The following is a 22,352-nucleotide window of genomic DNA, read 5'->3' as shown; positions in this document are numbered from 1 at the left end:
TACGGCAAAAAAAAAAAAAAATTGTTCTGGAAAACTAAATGTTGTTCGGGGATTCCATTTTCAAGAAATTTACATAGGAAAACAATGGATGCTTAATACAACATTTGACCTTTCTATCAAAGAAAACCACCAACTCACTGTGTTCACAGAAGATAAATCACTAAAGAAAGACAAAAAGGAGGACACTTTCACGTAGCATGATTTTTCTGAATCGGGAAGTTAAATCAATTTTTTTCCCGAAATCTTTTTAATTAAAGAACCCTCATGTTTATTCAACATATAAATACAAAAATTAATTTTGTGGTGAAAACTCAACTGGATGTTACATAGTATTATGGATTATGCTGTAGAAGACCTGTCCTTTGTAGACATTTACTGCTTCTTTACTGGTAGGAAAGAAGTGCTTATATTTTTCTATGGCCTCTGGTTCCCCCAAGAACCAGAGTTACTGCCAAGAGCAAGGTCAGGAAAAGACCCAGGGGGAACTTTAACTCTCTAGATCTCAGAAGCACCATTAGAAGAGGCAGACATGCTCCTCAGACACCTTCGTCCCAACAAGCATCTGTACCCTGGTGTCCTCTGAGACTAAACACACCTCCCCGTATGCCTGACTGACTTATACTGAACATCCACATAAGGTTGCATGCCGAGGGCTACCTGCATGGCATCAATTTTAGAATTCCCTTAAAAATACAAATATTCTTCAGGTGCCCCCAAATCTGTAATTCAGCATGTTTCAGAAAGAACACTTGCATCTTCTTTTAATAGTATGTACATCTGCCTGTATTTGTTTTTCAGCATTTCCCATTCTCTGTTTCCCATTTATTAGAAATTCAGCTTCCGTATTATTTTTCCTGTTTGTGCTCCTCTATGTTTATGAGAAGACACGCACTGAGAGTGCTGGAGAACCATACATGTCCTCCCCTGGCTTTGGTGACAAGGGATTTAGCTTCATTTCAAAGAGAAACAAGCAGAGCTCATTGAGGGGTTCTCTTGGGTATGCGTGTGTGTTCCCAGCAGCCTCAGCTGTTTTCATTTCCTTTCAGTTGCATGCTCACTGGCCATTACGTGTGCTGTGTCTTTAAATGTCCCCTCCAAGAATAGTATCATGAGTAAAGGAGAACCTCCTAAGGTTGGGCGGTTAACTATGATGTGTGTGTTTGGTCTACAGATGTCCCAAATCCTCCCTTTGACTTAGAATTGACGGATCAACTAGACAGGAGTGTTCAGCTGTCATGGACCCCAGGCGATGACAACAATAGCCCTATTTCAAGTATGTGGTGTCATTTGCTTTTTCACTGATAAACTTAATGATTATTTTCAAAGCACTGTATCCCATGTAATTGAAATTCCTTGCAAAAGATACTTGCTGGCATTCTCTTCTTCATTGCTAATAGAATCAAAACAGTTATTTATGTTCTGTTATTCAGCGCTGGAGTTATTCCTGGTTACGACTTCTGGTTTGGGACACTAATTAGTTGCTGAAGATGTTAATTAAGCAAGTACACTATCATTTTGTGTTTAAGATCCATAAGAATCACTTTCAATTTCTACCACAGTAGGAAGATGTATTGCAAGTTATTCATTTTGCCCATTAATATAGGAGAAAACAATAGAAGGACCAGTCTAGCTATTAGGAAATTGAGACTTGGTGAGTAAAGTGACTTTTCAAAGCCACAGTTGTTAACAGAACTGGGGGTAGACATCAGGTCTCTTTCTTCCCATTAGCCCTGGCTATAAAGTGGCACAGTCACCAGTGTCACCTCCTCACCTTGATGACATCAGCTTAGAGAATAAAATCAGGTGAGGGGCCATGCTATAAAGGTACTGGAAGAGCTTAGTAAAATTAGACTATAGATAAGCTTATAAGTTTTAAAACCAAAAAGGTACTTAAGAGAGTAGACACAAGTCTGTAATATATTACTACCTTCAGGTGTATACTGCAGGAAGACTAAATTCCTTTCCAGTGATGACCTAAGATACTGCTGAAGTGATGTGCGTATTGATTTGTTGCACCTGCTGGTAAAGCAGACTAGATCCAATGAAAGTAAACAAAAGCGTCCTCTCTATCTTGTGTTCTTTGGTGGTGTTCCTTTCTCAGTGGAGTTTTTGGTCCTTGATCAGAACATGTATTCATTCATGCTGAATCTTCCAGTTCATTCAGTACATTAGCCAGATTTAGCTGGTGAGGATGCTTGGAGACTCTAATTTTTACCCATGTTAAAATGATACCATTAGATTTCAAGGCATTTCTACTCTTTTGTTCGTTCATTCATTCAACAGACATTTATTGAGGACCTATTATGTACCAGGCATTCTTCTAAAACAAAACAGTCAAAACTCTCTGCCCATATGAAGTTTATATTTTAATTGAGGACACAAGATAAAATTAATACGTGTTACGTTATTGTGTATAATGTCATTATATATATGTATATATGTGTGTGTGTGTGTGTATATGTGTGTGTATATATATATATATACACATATACACACACACACACACACACTACTCAGATCTCCTTTTAAGAGAGAACCCACTACAAGGAATGTCAACAACAGGCTCCATCTGCTGCCCCCTCCCTAGGGATCAGCTGCAGCATTCCCATGAGGCCCCTCTGTTCCTGAGCTAGTCCAGGGACTGAGCACAGCGAGGGTCCTAGATTCAGCCATGCCTCCTGCAGAACTCCACTCTGGGGCTCCTTGCTGACCTGGCTGAATCTATCTGTATTGGAGTCTGAGGCTTTTTCCACACACACCTCCTTCCCCTCTCCTTTCTCAGACGTCAGACCTGCATTACGGTCTGAAGATCTTCCCTGCCGTCTCCTGCTTTCTGCCCCTTTTGTCTTCCATGGACTCTTTCCCAAATAAATCTCCTACACATTTAGTTCTATCTCTGCATCTGCTTCCAAGAGGAGTCAAACACACATATGTCTATACACATGGTTATGTGTGTGTCCATGTTCAGGCCATGCAAAGAACAAAGCAGGAGAAGGAGAGTAAAGAATATGAGGGTCAGGGGTATAATTGCAAACAGGGTGGTCAGGAAAGGCTACCTTAAGCAGGTAACATTCGTATGCAAAACAGTATGGAGGTTCCTTAAAAAACTGAAAATAGAGTTACCAGATGATCCAGCAATCCAACCCCTGGGCATATATCCAGGAAAAATGAAAGCTGTAATTCAAAAAGATACATGCATCCCGAAGTTCACAGTGGCACTGTTTACAATAGCTGAGACACAGGCGCAACCTAAGTGTCCATCAACACATGAATGGATAAAGAAGATGTGGTACATATATACAGTGGAATACTACTCAGCCATAAAAAAGAATGAAATCATGCCATTTGCAGCAACATGGATGGACCTAGAAAGTATCATACTAAGTGAAGTAAGATGGAGAAAGACAAATATTATATGATATCCCTTATATGTGGAATCTAATAAATAGTGCAAATGAACTAATTTATAAAATAAAAATAGACTCATAGACATAGAAAACAAACTTATGGTTACCAAAGGGGAATGGGGGAGGAATAAATTAGGAATTTGGGATTAACAGATGTGCACTGCCAAACAAGGATTTACTGTATAGCACAGGGAGCTATATTCAATGTATTGTAATAAACTATAAAAGAAAAGAATGGGGAAAAAGAATATAGTTATATACATTTATTTATGTATAACCAAATCACTTTGCTATACGCCTGAAACTAACACAATACTGTGAATCAACTATACTCCAGTTAAAAAAATAATAAATTTTTAAAAAGAAGGTAACGTTTGAGTATGTCAATAAAGACATGAGGAGAGAGGTAGTGAACGCACTATGCAGTTAACTGAAGGAAGACCTTTCCAGGGAGAGCAAGAAAAACAGCAAAGCCCCTGAGACAGGAGCATGTCTCTCGGAAGCCACTGTGGCTGGCTGGAGTGAAATGAACAAGAAGAAGTGAAGTAGGAGAGAAGGTCAAAGAGGCAAAGAGTTGGTGGGTGGAGTGGGATGTGCACTGTGCAGGGCCTTGTAGGCCCTTGTAGGGGTTGGGAAGGAATTGGAGGGATTTAAGTAGAGCAGCAGTCCCCAGTCTTTTTGGCACCAGGGACTAGCTTCGTGGAAGCGTTTTTCCACGGAGGGGGAGAGGGGGGATGGTTCAGGCGGTAATGTGAGCCATGGTTCGGGCAGTAATGCAAGCGATGGCTCAGGTGGTAATGCAAGCAATGGGGAGGGGCAGATGAAGCTTCACTTGCCCGCCTAACAAGCCTAACAAGCCATGGACCAGTATCGGTCCACAGCCCAGGGGTTGGGGACCCCTGAAGTAGAGGAATGGATCACACTGGCTGTTCTATTGAAAATGGTCTAGAGAGGAACAAGAGGGAGAGTGGGGAGACCCGGCAGGACTACAGTTCTCAAACCATGCGTTGAAATACCATACAGAACGTCAGCAAACCTCAGAGGTGCCTCCGGATATTAAGTTTTTGATTTTTAAATGTTGGGTTTTATTTTTTTAATTTAATTTTATTTTTTGGCTGAGTTGGGTCTTCGTTGCTGCGCACAGGCTTTCTCTAGTTGTGGCGAGCAGGGGCTACTCTTCCTTGTGGTGCGCAGGCTTCTCATTGCGGTGGCTTCTCTTGTTACGGAGCACGGGCTCTAGGCATGCAGGCTTCAGTAGTTGTGGAACATGGGCTCAGTAGTTGTGGCTCATGGGCTCTAGAGCGCAGGCTCAGTAGTTGTGGCACACGGGCTTAGTTGCTCCACGGCATGTGGGATCTTCCTGGCCCAGGGCTCGAACCCTGTCCCCTGCATTGGCAGGCGGATTCTTAACCGCTGAGCCACCAGGGAAGCCCCAAAATTTTGGTTTTTAAAAAACACAGTGACATCTCTCAGACACCCCATGAAATACTAGCTGGAGGCAGTTCACAGTTTCAGTATTGATAGTGCTACATCACACTGTGACAGTGTCATATCTCCGCAAAGCCTTTGTGGTGATAAAAAGCAAGTACCATGTGAAAATAAGTGTGAAACAGGAAATGAGGAAGGTGGTGTCAAATCTGTTTACAAGGTTGGACAAGTTATGCGGTGCCCAGTAGATTTTAAGACATAAACACTTATTAGATTATATAGACCTAACTCCTTAATACACAGAGATGTTAGGTATTTCTTTTGACCTAAGGGAGCCATGAAAAAAATTACTGAGACACTAAGCACACCATGAACTAAGAAAGTTTGGGAACTTGTGAGCTAGGAGGTTATGCAATAATTCTCACAAGAGATCTTGGTGACCTGGAATAGGCTTATAGGGATGGAGGAGCTGAGAAATGGTAAGCTGAGATTTTGAATATATTTTAAAGGTACAGCCAACAGGTCTATTGAGAGTAAGAGAAGGGGAAAGCCAAGAAGGACTTCAAGGTTTTGACCTGAGTTGTCACTACCAGTTGGGGTGAAGAGCAGAATGAGTCTTGGTCACATCCAATTTGAGATGCTGTACTAGACAAACAAGTGGAATTCTTGAGTAGGCAATTAAGTATCCAAGTCTGCAGTTCTGGGGAGAGATAGGGGCGGAAGATATAAATGTGAAGGTCATCAGTTTATGAAACTGGAGATCACCAGCAAATTAACATAGATTAGAAGGAGAACTCTAAGTGCTGAGCTTCCGAGCATTGCAACACGTATTTCTAGTTCATCTTTGTATCTTTAATTCATATCATGGTACATGGCATGTAGTAGGCAATTTAGATAATGAATATCTAAATACCTATTTTTTGCATTTCTTTTTTTTATTGAAGTATAGTTGATTTACAATGTTGTATTAGTTTCAGGTTTACAACAAAGTGATTCAGTTATACATATATTTTTTTGACATTCTTCTTCTTTATAGGTTATTACAAAATATTGAGCATAGTTCCCTCTGCTATACAGTAGGTCCTTGTTGGTTATCTCTTTTATATATAGTAGTGTGTATATGTTAATCCCAAGCTCCTCATTTATCCCTCCCCCTACCTTTCCCCTCTGGTAACCGCAAGTTTGTTTTCTATGTCTGGGGGTCTATTTCGGTGTTTTTTGTTGTTGTTGTTGTTGTTGTTGTTTTGCGGTACGCGGGCCTCTCACTGTTGTGGCCTCTCCCGTTGCGGAGCACAGGCTCCGGACGCGCAGGCTCAGCGGCCATGGCTCACGGGCCTAGCCACTCCGCAGCACCGGGGCACGAACCTGTGTCCCCTGCATCGGCAGGCGGACTCTCAACCACTGTGCCACCAGGGAAGCCCTCTATTTCTGTTTTGTATATAAGTTCATTTGTATCATTTTCTTTTAGATTCCACATATATGCAATATCATATGATATTTGTCTTTCTCTGCCTGGCTTAATTCACTTAATATGATCATCTCTAGTCCATCCATGATGCTGCAGGTGGCATTATTTCATTCTTTTTATGGCTGAGTAACATTCCATTGTATGTATGTGCAACATCTTTATCCATTCCTCTGTCGATGGACATTTAGGTTGCTTCCATATCTTGGCTTATTGTACATAGTGCTGCAGTGAACATTGGGGTGCATATATCGTTTCAAATAAATACTTATTTTTTACAAGGGTAAAACATGTACATACTACAAAATTTTAAGAGAGACAAGAGGGTAGGTATGCACTGGAAAGTAAGTCTTCCTCCCACCCCTGATTCTCAATTCCTCCGGTGACACCAGTGTTACAGTGTGTATCCTCCAAGAGGTAACACATGTACTTTCAAGCGTATGTGTATATGTATATGTTATAGTAAATCTTTTTATTTTTATACAACTGTAGTATCCAGCACACACTGGATTATGTTCTAAACCCTACTTGGTTTCACTTAACAATATATTTTAGAAATCATTCTGTTTCAGTACATGTGGAGCAGCCCTATTCATTTTTTACAGCTGCAGAATGTTCCATTGTGTGGATGCATCATAATTTATTTAATCAGTGTCCTATTGATGAACATTTAGGTTCATCAGTGTCCTATTGATGAACAATTGTTTGCAATTAGGTTGTTTCAGTTGCAAACAATGCTGCCATGTGGATTCTTTTTCATGTGCCTTCGAACATATTCATGAGCACATTTATTCAAAATAAATTGCTGGAAGCACAATTTCTGAGTCAAAGGGTCTCTGAGTTATCTAAATATCTAAATATTGTTAGATGTTCTAAATTGTCCCCTATAGAAGTTGTACCAATTTACACTTCCCACAAAGTATGAGAATGATTGTTTCCCTTTGTCATAGTTCGCAAAATGTGTTAAACATTTGATTTTGCCAGTCTTTTTGGTGGGAGAAGGTATCTCTCTGTATTTCACGTAACATCTCCTGTTATGAAAAAATCAATCATCTTTTCGTATGTTTAAACTTTCCTAGGAATATGTGGGTCACTTCTAAACAATTTTAAGGAGCTAAACTCAGCATGCTAGAGAAAGCATACTCTTATTGGATTTGCTTAAGTGTTGAGGACACTAGGCTTCTGAAATCAAAATATTCTAGTGAATTTTTCTTGAAAGTGAGATAATTCATGTTCAGCTGCTCTTGTTAAGATTGTCCTGTTCGTTATCCTCGCAACCTACCATTGGGTGACTGAATTCATGTCTTGGATTTGTTGTGTGTGTGTGTGCTGTGGCCAGAATTCATCATTGAATATGAAGATGCAATGCATGAGCCGGGGCTGTGGCATCACCAAACTGAAGTCCCTGGAGCTCAGACCACAGCCCAGCTGAAGTTGTCGCCCTATGTCAACTATTCCTTCCGAGTGATGGCAGTAAACAGCCTGGGAAGGAGCTTGCCCAGCGAGGCATCTGAGCAGTATTTGACTAAAGCTGCAGGTAAAGCACGACTTCTGTGATATGAAATAAAATAGAAGGGTTTTCCACTGTTTGCAAGAGACCAAAGTTTACGAGTATGTGGCTGTTTAACTTCTAGAACCAGATAAAAATCCCACGGCTGTGGAAGGGCTGGGATCAGAGCCGGATAATTTGGTGATTACGTGGAAGGTGAGCTATGTCTGAAATATTCAGCTATATTTTAGAGTGGAAAGAAAAGTTGTTTTTAAATAATACCTGTATTAAAATCCCCTTTCACACATTTTTTGGAATATATACATATATCATATATTTATTAATCGTGTAGTAGGTAAAAGCTTGATCCTTGGAGCCAAAATGAACGGTACAAATCCCAGCTTTGCCACTTAGTAACTGTGTGACTTTAAGGCATTTCTTTACCATCTCTACTGTGTATCTGTGTGATGGGAATAACAGTGAACCAACCTCGTAAGATTAAAGGAGTTAATGCACTTATAACGCACTTAGAATGGTGCCTATCACATAGAATGCGCTCAATAAATTCTAGCTTGTGTTGTCACCGTCATAGAGAACCATCTAGAAGACAGGTACCAGTAGTCAACTTCTTCTACTTTTTTCTTTTTGGCCTGTCTCTATTTTCTGGACTTGGAAAATTAATATATATTTACTTGTGTGATTTTAAAACTTATTTTAGATCGATCCATACATCCATACTTAGATACATACATGTTTGTATATACTTAGATACGTACATGCGTGTAGAAACAGGATAGAATGACAAGCCAATCTCTTTATTTTTTTTTAAAGAAAGAAGTAGTTCACAATTTCAGTCGCCAAGTAAAATAGACAGTGAGGTGCTGTCACACAACCAGGAGCACATAAAGGAAACTATATACCTGGAAAGTTTTATGTCACCTACCCATGACTGTGGAGCCAGAATCTGAGAGGCCTAGGTGGTTTTTACTACTTCAAGATAGAGATTAACCACCTTTGAAATGTTGATCCCAAACAAGCTGTGGATCTCATCACAGGTGAAAAAAACGGACAAAAGGTCCCTGGAGAAAATTGTTCATAGCTTGTACTTGGGTGGCGCAGTGCTCACCGTCTTAAGTCTGGGAATTGAATTTGCCGTTCCAGTAAGAGATGGCACCGCCGATCTGTTTTATAAGCTCTGATGGTCTGGCTTTTCTTGTAGCCCTTGAATGGTTTCGAATCTAATGGGCCAGGCCTTCAGTACAAAGTTAGCTGGCGCCAGAAGGATGGTGATGATGAATGGACGTCTATGGTTGTGGCAGACGTATCCAAATACATTGTCTCGGGCACCCCGACCTTTGTCCCATACCTGATCAAAGTTCAGGCCCTGAACGACGCGGGCTTTGCTCCAGAGCCAGCTGTGGTCCTGGGACATTCGGGAGAAGACCGTAAGTGCCTGATGCTACTTCATGTCTATTTTTCCCCAGCAAAACAGACTTACCAAAGTGCAAGTCAAGGCCATGTCCAGAGGTGCTGAGATTGGGAGGGAGGATGGGAGGCAGCCATGATTTCACTCAACATTTCTGCATTTAAACAGCCTGCTACATAGAAAATAGGTTCAGCATGTTAAAAGTTATTACTTTTTAAAAAGATATGTTGTTCTCACAAAGTCAAATGAACAGTGCTCAAAAAAAAAAAATCCATCTATTCTCCATCCTTGATAATACATAGAATCAGGCTGGGGCATGTTTCAAGCCAAAATTAGGAGATGGTGACAGTTTTTGCATGAAATTCAAAATGACATTGATACTTCTACCCCCCTTTCTCATCTTTCCCTAGTCCCAATGGTGGCTCCCGGGAATGTGCACGTAAACGTGGTAAACAGCACCTTAGCCGAGGTGCACTGGGACCCGGTACCTCTGAAAAGTATCCGAGGACACCTGCAGGGCTATCGGGCAAGTGAAAGAGACCTTTCGTGTTCTTTTCTCAGAAACAGTCCGTCGGCCAATGCCAGACGCCCTTTGCTTGGCCGGAGGAGGCCTTGAGAGTTCATGAGGTGTACTGCCTCAGGAAGCCTACCTCTGAAGCATCCCCGCTAGAGCTGGATCGAAATCTCACTGCACACAAAGGGAGAAAAAAATTCTTTCTCCATTTTTCCCACAGATAGTCTGCATTCTGCCAACTCAACAGTTACCGCATGCACGAAATGGGGGAAACTAATGTTCAAAAAACTAGGATGTAATGAAATGCACCTAGCTTTAAAAGCACACTGACTGTGGTTTTAAACGAACAAAACTATGTGTTGAACAAACAAAACTATCCAGAAAACAATGTAGACTTTTGTTTTAAATAGTTTATAGTTCAAGATCATAGAGTTCCAACTCAGTCATTCTTATAAACATCAGTTATCTGTGTTCTTGGGAAGCACAGAAAGACCAATTCATAGTTTTGATTTGAGAGGTGGTCAAAGAACTTTCACACCTACCAAGGCAGTCAAGGCTTTGATTGGTCAAACCCTGACCTCTAGAGGTCGGATTTTGCACTGCATCATGTTCAACTTGGCGGTTTTTGGTTTTTCTTCCTCCAAGATTGCCAGATTCTGTATTTATGTTGATTTCTCTTGAAGGTGCCTTTAAACTCCTAAGATGACTTTAAGAGGACTTAGTAAACAATAGTTCTGGATTTCTATCCGAAGTTAATCAACACTTTATCTCTTCAAAATCTGTGTCTCCAATTTCATACCAAAAAATAAGTATTTTTAATTAAGTGATGCAGTTTGGCATAGTGAGAAAGCCCTAGACTTGAAGTGGAGGGTCTTCTTACCTCTTGATAGCCCAGGGGCGCTTCTGTACTGTAGGAATAGTAATAATAAAAGCTTCACTGTGGTTTTTAGTATTAAACTAAATGATATATTGTACATGAAGTTGTATTAACTCTGGAAAAGTACATAAATATTGGGCAGTAATTTTTGCCGTTAGAATATTTTACACAAGTAAAGGACGCTTAAATCCTTCTGTATGGGTCTCATGCTGTTTCACTTCTTCGGTTTATTTCACTTAGACTTCTCCAACAACATAGCATAACCGAGCTTCATCACAATTTCTTAATTTTCCTCATTACCTATGCCTTCTACTCACTTGCCTCAGAATTGATATCTGTCAGTTGTTCCACTAGTCTAAAGTGTACCAAGGGAACCTTCTGGGAAAAAAAATAATAATAAAACTTTAATTTTGTGAGCATGAGGATTCTGTTGGCTCCGTTGTCCATCCCTGACTTTTACTCTTGCTGTTTCAGATTTACTACTGGAAGGCACAGAGTTTATCAACCAGAAACAGACGCCATATTGAGAAAAAGATCCTCACTTTCCAGGGCAGCAAGACTCATGGCATGTTGCCTGGGCTGGAGCCCTTTAGCCACTACACACTGAATGTCCGCGTGGTCAATGGGAAAGGGGAGGGCCCAGCCAGCCCCGACAGGGTCTTCAATACCCCGGAAGGAGGTAGGGTGGGCGTGTCACTGAGATCCTAGCAGCGTGTGGTGCATCCTGAGAGACTTTGCGTGACCGATGGGCCCCCAAAGAAAGTATATTCTGGAAGCCAAATGTGATTTTCCCACAGATGAACACAGCACACACAGAGCTGACAGAGTGTCAGCTCATCTAGGGCCTGAGGGTGTGGGGAAGGCTTCAGAGGATTCCCTAAAACCCCCTTTCACTTCACTTAAAATTTTTCTCCACAGTTAATCACATGGTCAAAAACCTTGCTAATTTTTTTTAAACTTTTAAAATTTTTATACAACTTTTCTTTTTTGGCTGAGCTGCGTGGCTTGCAGAATCTTAGTTCCCCGACCAGGGATTGAACCTGGGCCCTGACAGTGAAAACTCCAAGTCCTAACCATTGAACCACCAGGGAATTCGCTATTTTTATACAATTTTTAAATGTTACTTTCCATTTCCAGTTATTACAAAATATTGCTTATATTCCCCATGTAGTAAAATACATCCTTGAGCCTGTCTTTTTTTTTTTTTAACATCTTTATTGGAGTATAATTACTTTACAGTGGTGTGCCAGTTTCTGCTTTATAACAAAGTGAATCAGTTATACATATACATATGTTCCCATATCTCTTCCCTCTTGGCGTTTCCCTCTCTCCCGCCCTCCCTATCCCACCCCTCTAGTTTCATTAGGTCCCATTTGTTTATTTTGTTTTTATTTCCATTTCTCTGGGAGGTGGGTCAAAAAGGATCTTGCTGTGATTTATGTCATAGAGTGTTCTGCCTATGTTTTCCTCTAAGAGTTTGATAATTTCTGACCTTACATTTAGGTCTTTAATCCATTTTGAGTTTATTTTTGTGTATGGTGTTAGGGAGTGATCTAATTTCATACTTTTACATGTGTCCAGTTTTCCCAGCACCACTTATTGAAGAGGCTGTCCTTTCTCCACTCTACATTCCTGCCTCCTTTATCAAAGATAAGGTGACCATATGTGTGTGGGTTTATCTCTGGACTTTCTATCCTGTTCCATTCATCTATCTTTCTGTTTTTGTGCCAGTACCATACTGTCTTGATTACTGTAGCTTTGTAGTATAGTCTGAAGTCAGGGAGCCTGATTCCTCCAGCTCCGTTTTTTGTTCTCAAGATTGCTTTGGCTACTCAGGGTCTTTTGTGTTTCCATACAACTTGTGAAATTTTTTGTTCTAGTTCTGTGAAAAATGCCATTGGTAGTTTGATAGGGATTGCATTGAATCTGTAGATTGCTTTGGGTAGTAGAGTCATTTTCACAATGTTGATTCTTCCAATCCAAGAACATGGTATATCTCTCCATCTATTTGTATCATCTTTAATTTCTTTCATCAGTGTCTTATAATTTTCTGCATACAGGTCTTTTGTCTCCTTAGGTAGGTTTATTCCTAGATATTTTATTCTTTTTGGTGCAATGGTAAATGGGAGTGTTTTCCTGATTTCATTTTCAGATTTTTCATCATTAGTGTATAGGAATGCCAGAGATTTCTGTGCATTAATTTTGTATCCTGCTACTTTACCAAATTCATTGATTAGCTCTAGTAGTTTTCTGGTAGCATCTTTAGGATTCTCTATGTATAGTATCATGTCATCTGCAAACAGTGACAGCTTTACTTCTTCTTTTCCGATTTGGATTCCTTTTATTTCCTTTTCTTCTTTGATTGCTGTGGCTAAAACTTCCAAAACTATGTTGAATAAGAGTGGTGAGAGTGGGCAACCTTGTCTTGTTCCTGATCTTAGTGGAAATGGTTTCAGTTTTTCACCATTGAGGACGATGTTGGCTCTGGGTTTGTCATATATGGCCTTTATTATGTTGAGGAAAGTTCCCTCTATGCGTACTTTCTGCAGGGTTTTTATCATAAATGGGTGTTGAATTTTGTCAAAAGCTTTCTCTGCATCTATTGAGACGATCATATGGTTTTTCTCCTTCAATTTGTTAATATGGTGTATCACATTGATTGATTTCCATATATTGAAGAATCCTTGCATTCCTGGAATAAACCCCATGATCATGGTGTATGATCCTTTTAATGTGCTGTTGGATTCTGTTTGCTAGTATTTTGTTGAGGATTTTTGCATCTATGTTCATCAGTGATATTGGCCTGTAGTTTTCTTTCTTTGTGACATCCTTGTCTGGTTTTGGTGTCAGGGTGATGGTGGCCTCGTAGAATGAGTTTGGGAGTGTTCCTCCCTCTGCTATATTTTGGAGGAGTTTGAGAAGGATAGAAGTTAGCTGTTCTCTAAATGTTTGATAGAATTCGCCTGTGAAGCCATCTGGTCCTGGGCTTTTGTTTGTTGGAAGATTTTTAATCACAGTTTCATTTCAGTGCTTGTGATTGGTCTGTTCATATTTTCTGTTTCTTCCTGATTCAGTCTTGGCAAGTTGTGCTTTTCTAAGAATTTGTCCATTTCTTCCATGTTGTCCATTTTATTGGCATAGAGTTGCTTGTAGTAATCTCTCATGATCCTTTGTATTTCTGCAGTGTCAGTTGTTACTTCTCCTTTTTCATTTCTAATTCTGTTGATTTGAGTCTTCTCCCTTTTTTTCTTGATGAGTCTGGCTAATGCTTTATCAATTTTGTTTATCTTCTCAAACAACCAGCTTTTAGTTTTATTTATCTTTGCTATCATTTCATTCATTTCTTTTTCATTTATTTCTGATCTGATCTTTATGATTTCTTTCCTTCTGCTAACTTTGGGGTTTTTTCTGTTCTTCGTTCTCTAACTGCTTTAGGTGCAAGGTTAGGTTGTTTATTCGAGATGTTTCCTGTTCGTAAGGTAGGATTGTATTGCTATAAACTTCCCTCCTAGAACTGCTTTTGCTGCATCCCATAGGTTTCGGGTCATCATGTCTCCATTGTAATTTGTTTCTAGGTATTTTTTGATTTCCTCTTGATTTCTTCAGTGATCTCCTGGTTATTAAGTAGTGTATTGTTTAGCCTCCATGTGTTTGTATTTTTTACAGATCTTTTCCTGTAATTGATATCTAGTCTCATAGTGCTGTGGTCAGAAAAGATACTTGATACAATTTCAGTTTTCTTAAATTTACCAAGGCTTGATTTGTGACCCAAGATATGATCTCTCCTGGAGAATGTTCCATGAGCACCTGAGAAAAATGTATATTCTGTTGTTTTTGGATGGAATGTCCTATAAATATCCATTAAGTCCATCTTGTTTAATGTATCATTTAAAGCTTGTGTTTCCTTCTTTATTTTCATTTTGGATGATCTGTCCATTGGTGAAAGTGGGGGGCTAAAGTCCCCTACTATGAATGTGTTACTGTCGATTCCCCCTTTTATGGCTGTTAGTATTTGCCTTATGTATTGAAGTGCTCCTATGTTGGGTGCATAAATATTTACAATTGTTATATCTTCTTGGATCGATCCCTTGATCATTACGTAGTGTCCTTCTTTGTCTCCTGTAATAGTCTTTATTTTAAAGTCTATTTTGTCTGATATGAGAATTGCTACTCCAGCTTTCTTTTGGTTTCCATTTTCATGGAATATCTTTTTCCAACCCCTCACTTTCAGTCTGTATGTGTCTCTAGGTCTGAAGTGGGTCTCTTGTAGGCAGCATATAGATGGGTCTTGTTTTTGTATCCATTCAGCCAGTCTGTGTCTTTTGGTGGGAGCATTTAATCCATTTACATTTAAGGTAATTATTGATATGTATGTTCCTATTCCCATTTTCTTAATTGTTTTGGGTTTGTTATTGTAGGTCTTTTCCTTCTCTTGTGTTTCTTGCCTAGAGAAGGTCCTTTAGCATTTGTTGTAAAGCTGGTTTGGTGGTGCTGAACTCTCTCAGCTTTTGCTTGTCTGTAAAGGTTTTAATTTCTCCATCAAATCTGAATGAGATCCTTGCTGGGTAGAGTAATCTTGGTTGTAGGTTTTTCTCCTTCATCACTTTAAATATGTCCTGCCAGTCCCTTCTGGCTTGCAGAGTTTCTGCTGAAAGATCAGCTGTTAACCTTATGGGGATTCCCTTGTGTGTTATTTGTTGTTTTTCCCTTGCTGCTTTTAATATGTTTTCTTTGTATTTAATTTTTGACAGTTTGATTAATATGTGTCTTGCCGTGTTTCTCCTTGGATTTATCCTGTATGGGACTTGCTGTGCTTCCTGGACTTGATTAACTGTTTCCTTTCCCATATTAGGGAAGGTTTCAACTATAGTCTCTTCAAATATTTTCTCAGTCCCTTTCTTTTTCTCTTCTTCTGGAACCCCTCTAATTCGAATGTTGGTGCGTTTAATGTTGTCCCAGGGGTCTCTGAGACTGTCCTCAGTTCTTTTCATTCTTTTTTCTTTATTCTGCTCTGCAGTAGTTATTTCCACTATTTTATCTTCCAGGTCACTTTCCAGGTCACTTATCTGTTCTTCTGCCTCAGTTATTCTGCTATTGATCCCATCTAGAGTATTTTTAATTTCATTTATTGTGTTGTTCATCGTTGCTTGTTTCATCTTTAGTTCTTCTAGTTCCTTGTTAAATGTTTCTTGCATTTTCTCTGTTCTATTTCCAAGATTTTGGATCATCTTTACTATCATTATTCTGAATTCTTTTTCAGGTAGACTGCCTATTTCCTCTTCATTTGTTAGGTCTGGGGGTTTTTATCTTGCTCCTTCATCTGCTGTGTGTTTCTCTGTCTTGTCATTTTGCTTATCTTACTGTGTTTGGGGTCTCCTTTTTGCAGGCTGCAGGTTCATAGTTCCCGTTGTTTTTGGTGTCTGTCCCCAGTGGCTAAAGTTGGTTCAATGGGTTGTGTAGGCTTCCTGGTGGAGGGGACTAGTGCCTGTGTTCTGGTGGATGAGGCTGGATCTTGTCTTTCTGGTGGGCACGTCCACGTCTGGTGGTGTGTTTTGGGGTGTCTGTGGCCTTATTATGATTTTAGGCAGCCTCTCTGCTAATGGGTGGGGTTGTGTTCCTGTCTTGCTAGTTGTTTGGCATAGGGTGTCCAGCACTGTAGCTTGCTGGTCGTTGAGTGAAGCTGGGTGCTGGTGTTGAGATGGAGATCTCTGGGAGATTTTCGCTGTTTGATATTATGTGGAGCTGGGAGGTCTCTTGTGGACCAGTGTCCTGAAGTTGGCTCTCCCACCTCAGAGGCACAGCACTGACTCCTGGCTGCCGCACCAAGAGCCTTTCATCCACACGGCTCAGAATAAAAGGGAGAAAAAGTAGAAAGAAAGAAAGAGGGAGAGAGAGAGAGGGAGGAAGGAAGGAAGGAGGGAAGGAAGGAAGAAAGAAAGAAAAGAAAGAGGAAAGAGGATAAAATAAAGTAAGATAAAATAAAATAAAGTTATTAAAATAAAAAATAGGGCTTCCCTGGTGGCGCAGTGGTTGAGAGTCCGCTTGCCGATGCAGGGGACACGGGTTCGCGCCCCGGTCCGGGAAGATCCCACGTGCCGCGGAGCAGCTGGGCCCGTGAGCCATGGCCGCTGAGCCTGCACGTCCGGAGCCTGTGCTCCGCAACGGGACAGACCACAACAGTGAGAAGCCCACGTACCGCAAAAAATAATAATAATTATTACTATTATTAAGAAAAAACATTTTTTAAGGAAAAAAAGAAACGGACGGATAGAACCCTAGGACAAATGTTGAAAGCAAAGCTATACAGACAAAATCTCACGAAGAAGCATACACATACACACAAAAAGAGGAAAAGGGGAAAAAATAATAAATCTTGCTCTCAAAGTCCACCTCCTCAATTTGGGATGATTGGTTGTCTATTCATGTATTCCACAGATGCAGGTACATCAAGTTGATTGTGGAGCTTTAATCCGCTGCTCCTGAGGCTGCTGGGAGAGATTTCCCTTTCTCTTCTTTGTTCACACAGCTCCCGGGGCTCAGCTTTGGATTTGGCCCTGCTTCTGCGTGTAGGTCGCCAGAGGGCGTCTGTTCTTCACTCAGACAGGACGGGGTTAAAGGAGCCGCTGATTCGGGGGCTCTGGCTCACTCAGGTGGGGGGAGGGAGGGGCACGGAGTGCGGGGCGAGCCTGCAGTGGCAGAGGCCGGCGTGATGTTGCACCAGCCTGAGGCGCGCCGTGTGTTCTCCCGGGGAAGTTGTCCCTGGATCCCGGGACCCTGACAGTGGCGGGCTGCACAGGCTCCCCGGAAGGGGGGTGTGGAGAGTGACCTGTGCTCGCACACAGGCTTCTTGGTGGCGGCAGCAGCAGCCTTAGCGTCTCATGCCCGTCTCTGGGGTCCGCGCTTTTAGCCCCAGCTTGCGCCCGTCTCTGGAGCTCCTTTACGCAGCGCTCTTAATCCCCACTCCTCGTGCACCAGGAAACAAAGAGGGAAGAAAAAGTCTCTTGCCTCTTCGGCAGGGCCAGACTTTTCCCCGCAGTCCCTCCCGGCTAGCCGCGGCGCACTAATCCCCTGCAGGCTGTTTTTCCGACGCCAGCCCCAGTCCTCTCCCTGTGCTCCGACCGAAGCCCGAGCCTCAGCTCCCAGCCCCACCCGCCCGAGCAGACAAGCCTCTCGTGCTGGTGAGTGCCGGTTGGCACCGATCCTCTGTGCGGGAATCTCTCCGCTTTGCCCTCCGCACCCATGTTGCTGTGCTCTCCTCCGTGGCTCCAAAGCTTCCCCACTCCGCCACCCGCAGTCTCCGCCCGCGAAGGGGCTTCCTGCTGTGTGGAAACCTTTCCTCCTTCACGGCTCCTTCCCACTGGTGCAGGTCCTGTCCCTATCCTTTTGTCTCTGTTTATTCTTTTTTCTTTTGCTCTACCCGGGTACGTGGGGGAGTTTCTTGCCTTTTGGGAGGTCTGAGGTCTTCTGCCAGTATTCAGTAGGTGTTCTGTAGGAGTTGTTCCATGTGTAGATATATTTCTGGTGTATCTGTGGGGAGGAAGGTGATCTCCGTGTCTTACTCTTCCGCCATCTTCCCGATTCCCCCTTGCACCTGTCTTACCTCCAATAGTCTGTACCTCCCAGTCCCTCCCACTGGTAACCACTAGTTCATTCTCTGCATTTGTGAATCTGCTTCTTTTATGTTGTAATCACTACTTTATTGTATTTTTTAGATCCCACATATAAGCACTATCATACAGTATTTATCTTTCGCTGTCTGGCTTATTTTACTTAGTATAATACCCTCCAAGTCCATCCATGTTGCTACAAATGGCAAAATTCCATTCTTTTTTATGGCTGAGTAGTATTCCATTGTGTGTGTGTGTGTATGTATGTATATATAGATAGATAGATAGATAGATAGATAGATAGATATACCACAGCTTTTTTATCCATTTATCTGTTGATGGACACTTAGGTTGTAGAATCTTGCTAATTTGATGCTGACTTGGGTCATTAGCTTTCTGACCTGAAGCGAGTCATACAATTTCTCTAAACCTCAGTTACCTTAGCCAGAAAGCATGAGAACTAGATGTGATCACCTAAGAAAAACATCTAGAAAGGAAGAGAATCCTCTAGGTTGTAGTTTACTTCTTTCTCAGTGCACCTTTGCAGTTCATGCTAGCATGGAACTGAGTTAGAAGGTTGGCCGTCTTGACAGAATGTGTTGGGAAGAGAATGGAAGCGTCATTGCAAGTGTGGGCCATGCAAGGGGTGGAGGAAGGGAGAACCACACACAGCTGATGTGGGAGCGGGGGCCGGAGGGGTCAGGACACGGACACCTGGGAGCCTAGTGGATGAGGAGAGAGGACCATGTAGTAAGAAAGGCACCAGCATGGCCTTTGCTTATCTTGAATTTTGCCTCAAGCCAGTATTGAAAATGATCCAGATAGCTGCTGTGGATTGCTTAGGTCTTTTTTTTTTTTTTTTTTTTTTTTTTGTGGTACACAGCCCTCTCACTGCTGCGGCCTCTCCTGTTGCAGAGCACAGGCTCCGGACGTGCAGGCCCAGCAGCCATGGCTCACGGGCCTAGCCGCTTCGCAGCGTGTGGGATCTTCCTGGACCGGGGCACAAACCCACGTCCCCTGCATTGGCAGACAGACTCAACCACTGCGCCACCAGGGAAGCCCTGGTCTTTTTTTTTTAAATAAACATTTTGGTTACAATTTTATTTTAGAGGACAATTCTTTTTTATTAAAGTATAGTTGCTATACAATATTATGTAAGTTACAGTCTTTTTTATGACTGAGTAGTATTCCACTGCAGATATGTACCACATCTTCTTTATCCATTCATCTATTGATGAACACTTAGGTTGCTTCCATGCTTGGGCTATTGTAAATAATGCTGCTGTGAACGTTGGGGCGCATGTATCTTTTTGAATTAGTGTTTTTGTTTTTTCCGGGTATATACCCAGGTGTGGTTAAAAGCAGGTCACAGACAAACCCTGTCCTGCCTCCTGGTTGAAGGGCTCATGGTGTTGGCAGCTACCCAACAGCCTCTGAGAATCGTCTGTGTCCACCTCCCGTCTCATTACAATGCCTTGTCCTCAGCCTCGTTGCTCCTTGGAGGCTTAGGGCTCCTTCCACTAGAGGCTTTCGCTAGTGAGACCCTGCACTGGCCCTTTACGTGGCTCAGGGGAAGGTGCCATAGAAAAGAGAACCAGGGGATTAAAGAACAGACAGGAGAAGAGTAGTCTGTCCAAAGGTAAGAAACAGCATGGCTCCTTCAGGGAACAGTAAGTCAGGCAGCCGAGAACGGTGAGAAAAGGGAGGAAGGTCAGTTAGGGAGGACCAGAATGATGGATGGTGTTAAATGCTGTGGATATTAACCCTCAAGCCAGAAGCTCTTAACCTGAGGATGGTAGTCTCTTCAGGTGTCGATGAATGGGTTTAAGGAGCTCCATGAACCCCCTAATATTATATACAAGGTGCGTATATTTTTCTGGGGAGAGTTTGTGGCTGTCATCAGATTCTCAAAGGGGTGATTTGCGGAAGCTTAGAACTATGGGCCAGGACTGTTCTAGGCAAAGGCCATCGAGGGTCTGAAGGGGGGCAGTGGCATAGCAGGGTGGGTGCAGCAGGATTTAGTGTCCCAGGTGATGGTGGAAATGAGGCAGAGGGGGAAATTCAGCTCGACTGCCTGGTTTCTGGCTAGAGGGACAGGAGGGTTTAGGGAACATGGTAGGTTGGGTAGAGAAGGTCACGATCGTGAGGGAGGGCTGCCATCATCCATCATGCTCTGAGGAGGTGGATAAAAGACCAGGCATGTTTCTGCTGGTAATTTGCCAGCCTCTGCCACGGACAACCTGACACCCTGCACTCCTTCCCCAGAGCCAGGGGTGTGCCAGCACCCGGGCTGTTGTCCATCACTACGAGCTGCCGGGCGTCTCTCAGCTGTCCGGATAAGAGCTTCTCTGCGCTTGGGGCGGGGGCTGGCTCAGGCCCAGAGCCCGGCAGCCAGGGTGTTCTGACAGTTTGGAGACACCTGATTTGTTGGAGAAAACAGTCTTTAATAGCCCAGAAAGAACATAGCTGCTTCTACTCAACAGTCTGGTTAGAATAGTTCCACTCAGTCACTAGTTCACTTTTATTAAGACCCCATTCACGAAACAAACAAGTACCATCTCTTTTTAAACCATTGGTTTGGGTCCATATAAAGGCAAAGCCCTTATGTATTTGGAGAGGATGGTTTTAATGAATCTAAATGGAAATGGTGAGGAAAAGCGCAACAGGTTTCTATTAACGTATTTTCAGCTGAATCAGGAACAAAACTGAGTTACAGAGGACAAAAATCTTGGGGAATTCCCTGGCAGTCCAGTGGTTAGGGCTCCACACTTCTGCAGGGGGCACGGGTTCGAACCCGGGTCAGGGATCTAATATCCCGCATGCCGTCTGGTGCAGCCAACAAAAAAAAAATCTTGATGAGTTGTGTGGACCTGGTGAAATATTTCACTTTAATACAGTTTGAAACATTCAGAAACCTTTGTGTTGACTGTATGTCTCATTTGAAGTCCCCAGCGCTCCATCCTCTTTGAAGATTGTTAATCCAACGCTAGATTCTCTCACTTTGGAATGGGAGCCACCGAGCCACCCGAATGGCGTTTTGACAGAGTACACCTTAAAATATCAGCCAAGTAAGTTACGGGGAGAAGGTAACAGGGAAATATGGTTTACGAAGGAAAGAAACTGTTATCTTAAAATACAAACGGGGTATTTCTTTACAGATGTAGGATATATACATATACCTTCAAGTGTCATTCTAGAAGGAACTTCAAATCATACTTTTTAAAGAAAAATGACATGTGCTTTTGAAAATTAAATAACGTGTAGAATAATACAGACCTTGAGCACGGGGTTTAGGTGCGTGCTGTCATTATGTATGTAGGCGTCATGTATTGTATAACCAGCGAATGGTAAGAAGAGGGGTTTCTTTGGCACAAGGCCTCTGAAGATGAGATTTAGGGTTATCTAACAACCCATGACTCCACCTGCAAAAACAAAGACATGAGAAATACTATTGCGATTCCACCAGAAAATTTTCCCAGCTTAGAAGCCCATGGAAAATGTATTTCCCCTTGTTACACCATATTATAGGATTTTTTTTTATGGTTTATCCCATAGTTGATTTTTTTATATTTAAAACGTATGCAAAAACAAAATTAAATATCTATGTATATATATTTACATATATACATACATATATTAATATATGTATTTGAATTAGAATCGCAGTGTGGACCTTGAGATTATCTTTTTAAAAAAGTTTTATTGGAGTATAGTTGATTTATAATGCTGTGTTAGTTTCAGGTGTACAGCAAAGTGAATCAGTTATACATATACATATATTCACTCTCTTTTTAGATTCTTTTCCCATGTAGGCCATTACAGAGTGTTGAATAATGTTCCCTGTGCTATACAGTAGGCCCTTATTAGTTATCTATTTTATATGTAGTAGTGTGTGTATGTCAATCCCAATCCCCCAATTATAGGACTATGTAAGGTTATCAATTATGTCGGACAAAGAGTGAGTAGGATTACAAAAGTCAGTGTAGTCCAGGTTTAACATTTTTGGTTGACACATTTATTTACGGTAGTATTCCTACAGCAATGAATGGGGAATGCACTTTGTCCTTTTTTTTTAATGGAGGTAACATTGGTTTATAAAATTATGTAAGTTTCATGTGTACAACACTGTATTTTGACTT

The 22,352-nt window shown here is 41.7% G+C and overlaps 1 protein-coding gene across 20 annotated transcripts in view; it reads left to right on the top strand.

Moving 5' to 3' along the window:
- Window positions 1-22,352, top strand: part of NRCAM (neuronal cell adhesion molecule) — a 320,798-nt gene that overhangs the window by 269,484 nt on the left and 28,962 nt on the right. For all 20 annotated transcript variants that reach the window (XM_060304837.1, XM_060304827.1, XM_030871144.2 and 17 more), the window contains 7 exons: window positions 1,172-1,273; window positions 7,640-7,837; window positions 7,935-8,005; window positions 9,009-9,234; window positions 9,626-9,741; window positions 11,081-11,285; window positions 21,159-21,281. In XM_060304837.1, the coding sequence (XP_060160820.1) occupies window positions 1,172-1,273; window positions 7,640-7,837; window positions 7,935-8,005; window positions 9,009-9,234; window positions 9,626-9,741; window positions 11,081-11,285; window positions 21,159-21,281 (1,041 nt within the window). The remainder of the gene's footprint in view (window positions 1-1,171; window positions 1,274-7,639; window positions 7,838-7,934; window positions 8,006-9,008; window positions 9,235-9,625; window positions 9,742-11,080; window positions 11,286-21,158; window positions 21,282-22,352) is intronic.

Source organism: Globicephala melas, chromosome 9 (assembly GCF_963455315.2).
Source record: "Globicephala melas chromosome 9, mGloMel1.2, whole genome shotgun sequence".
NCBI lineage: Eukaryota > Metazoa > Chordata > Mammalia > Artiodactyla > Delphinidae > Globicephala > Globicephala melas.
Note: the sequence above shows the minus strand (reverse complement) of the source record. Positions and strands in the feature narration are given on the sequence as shown.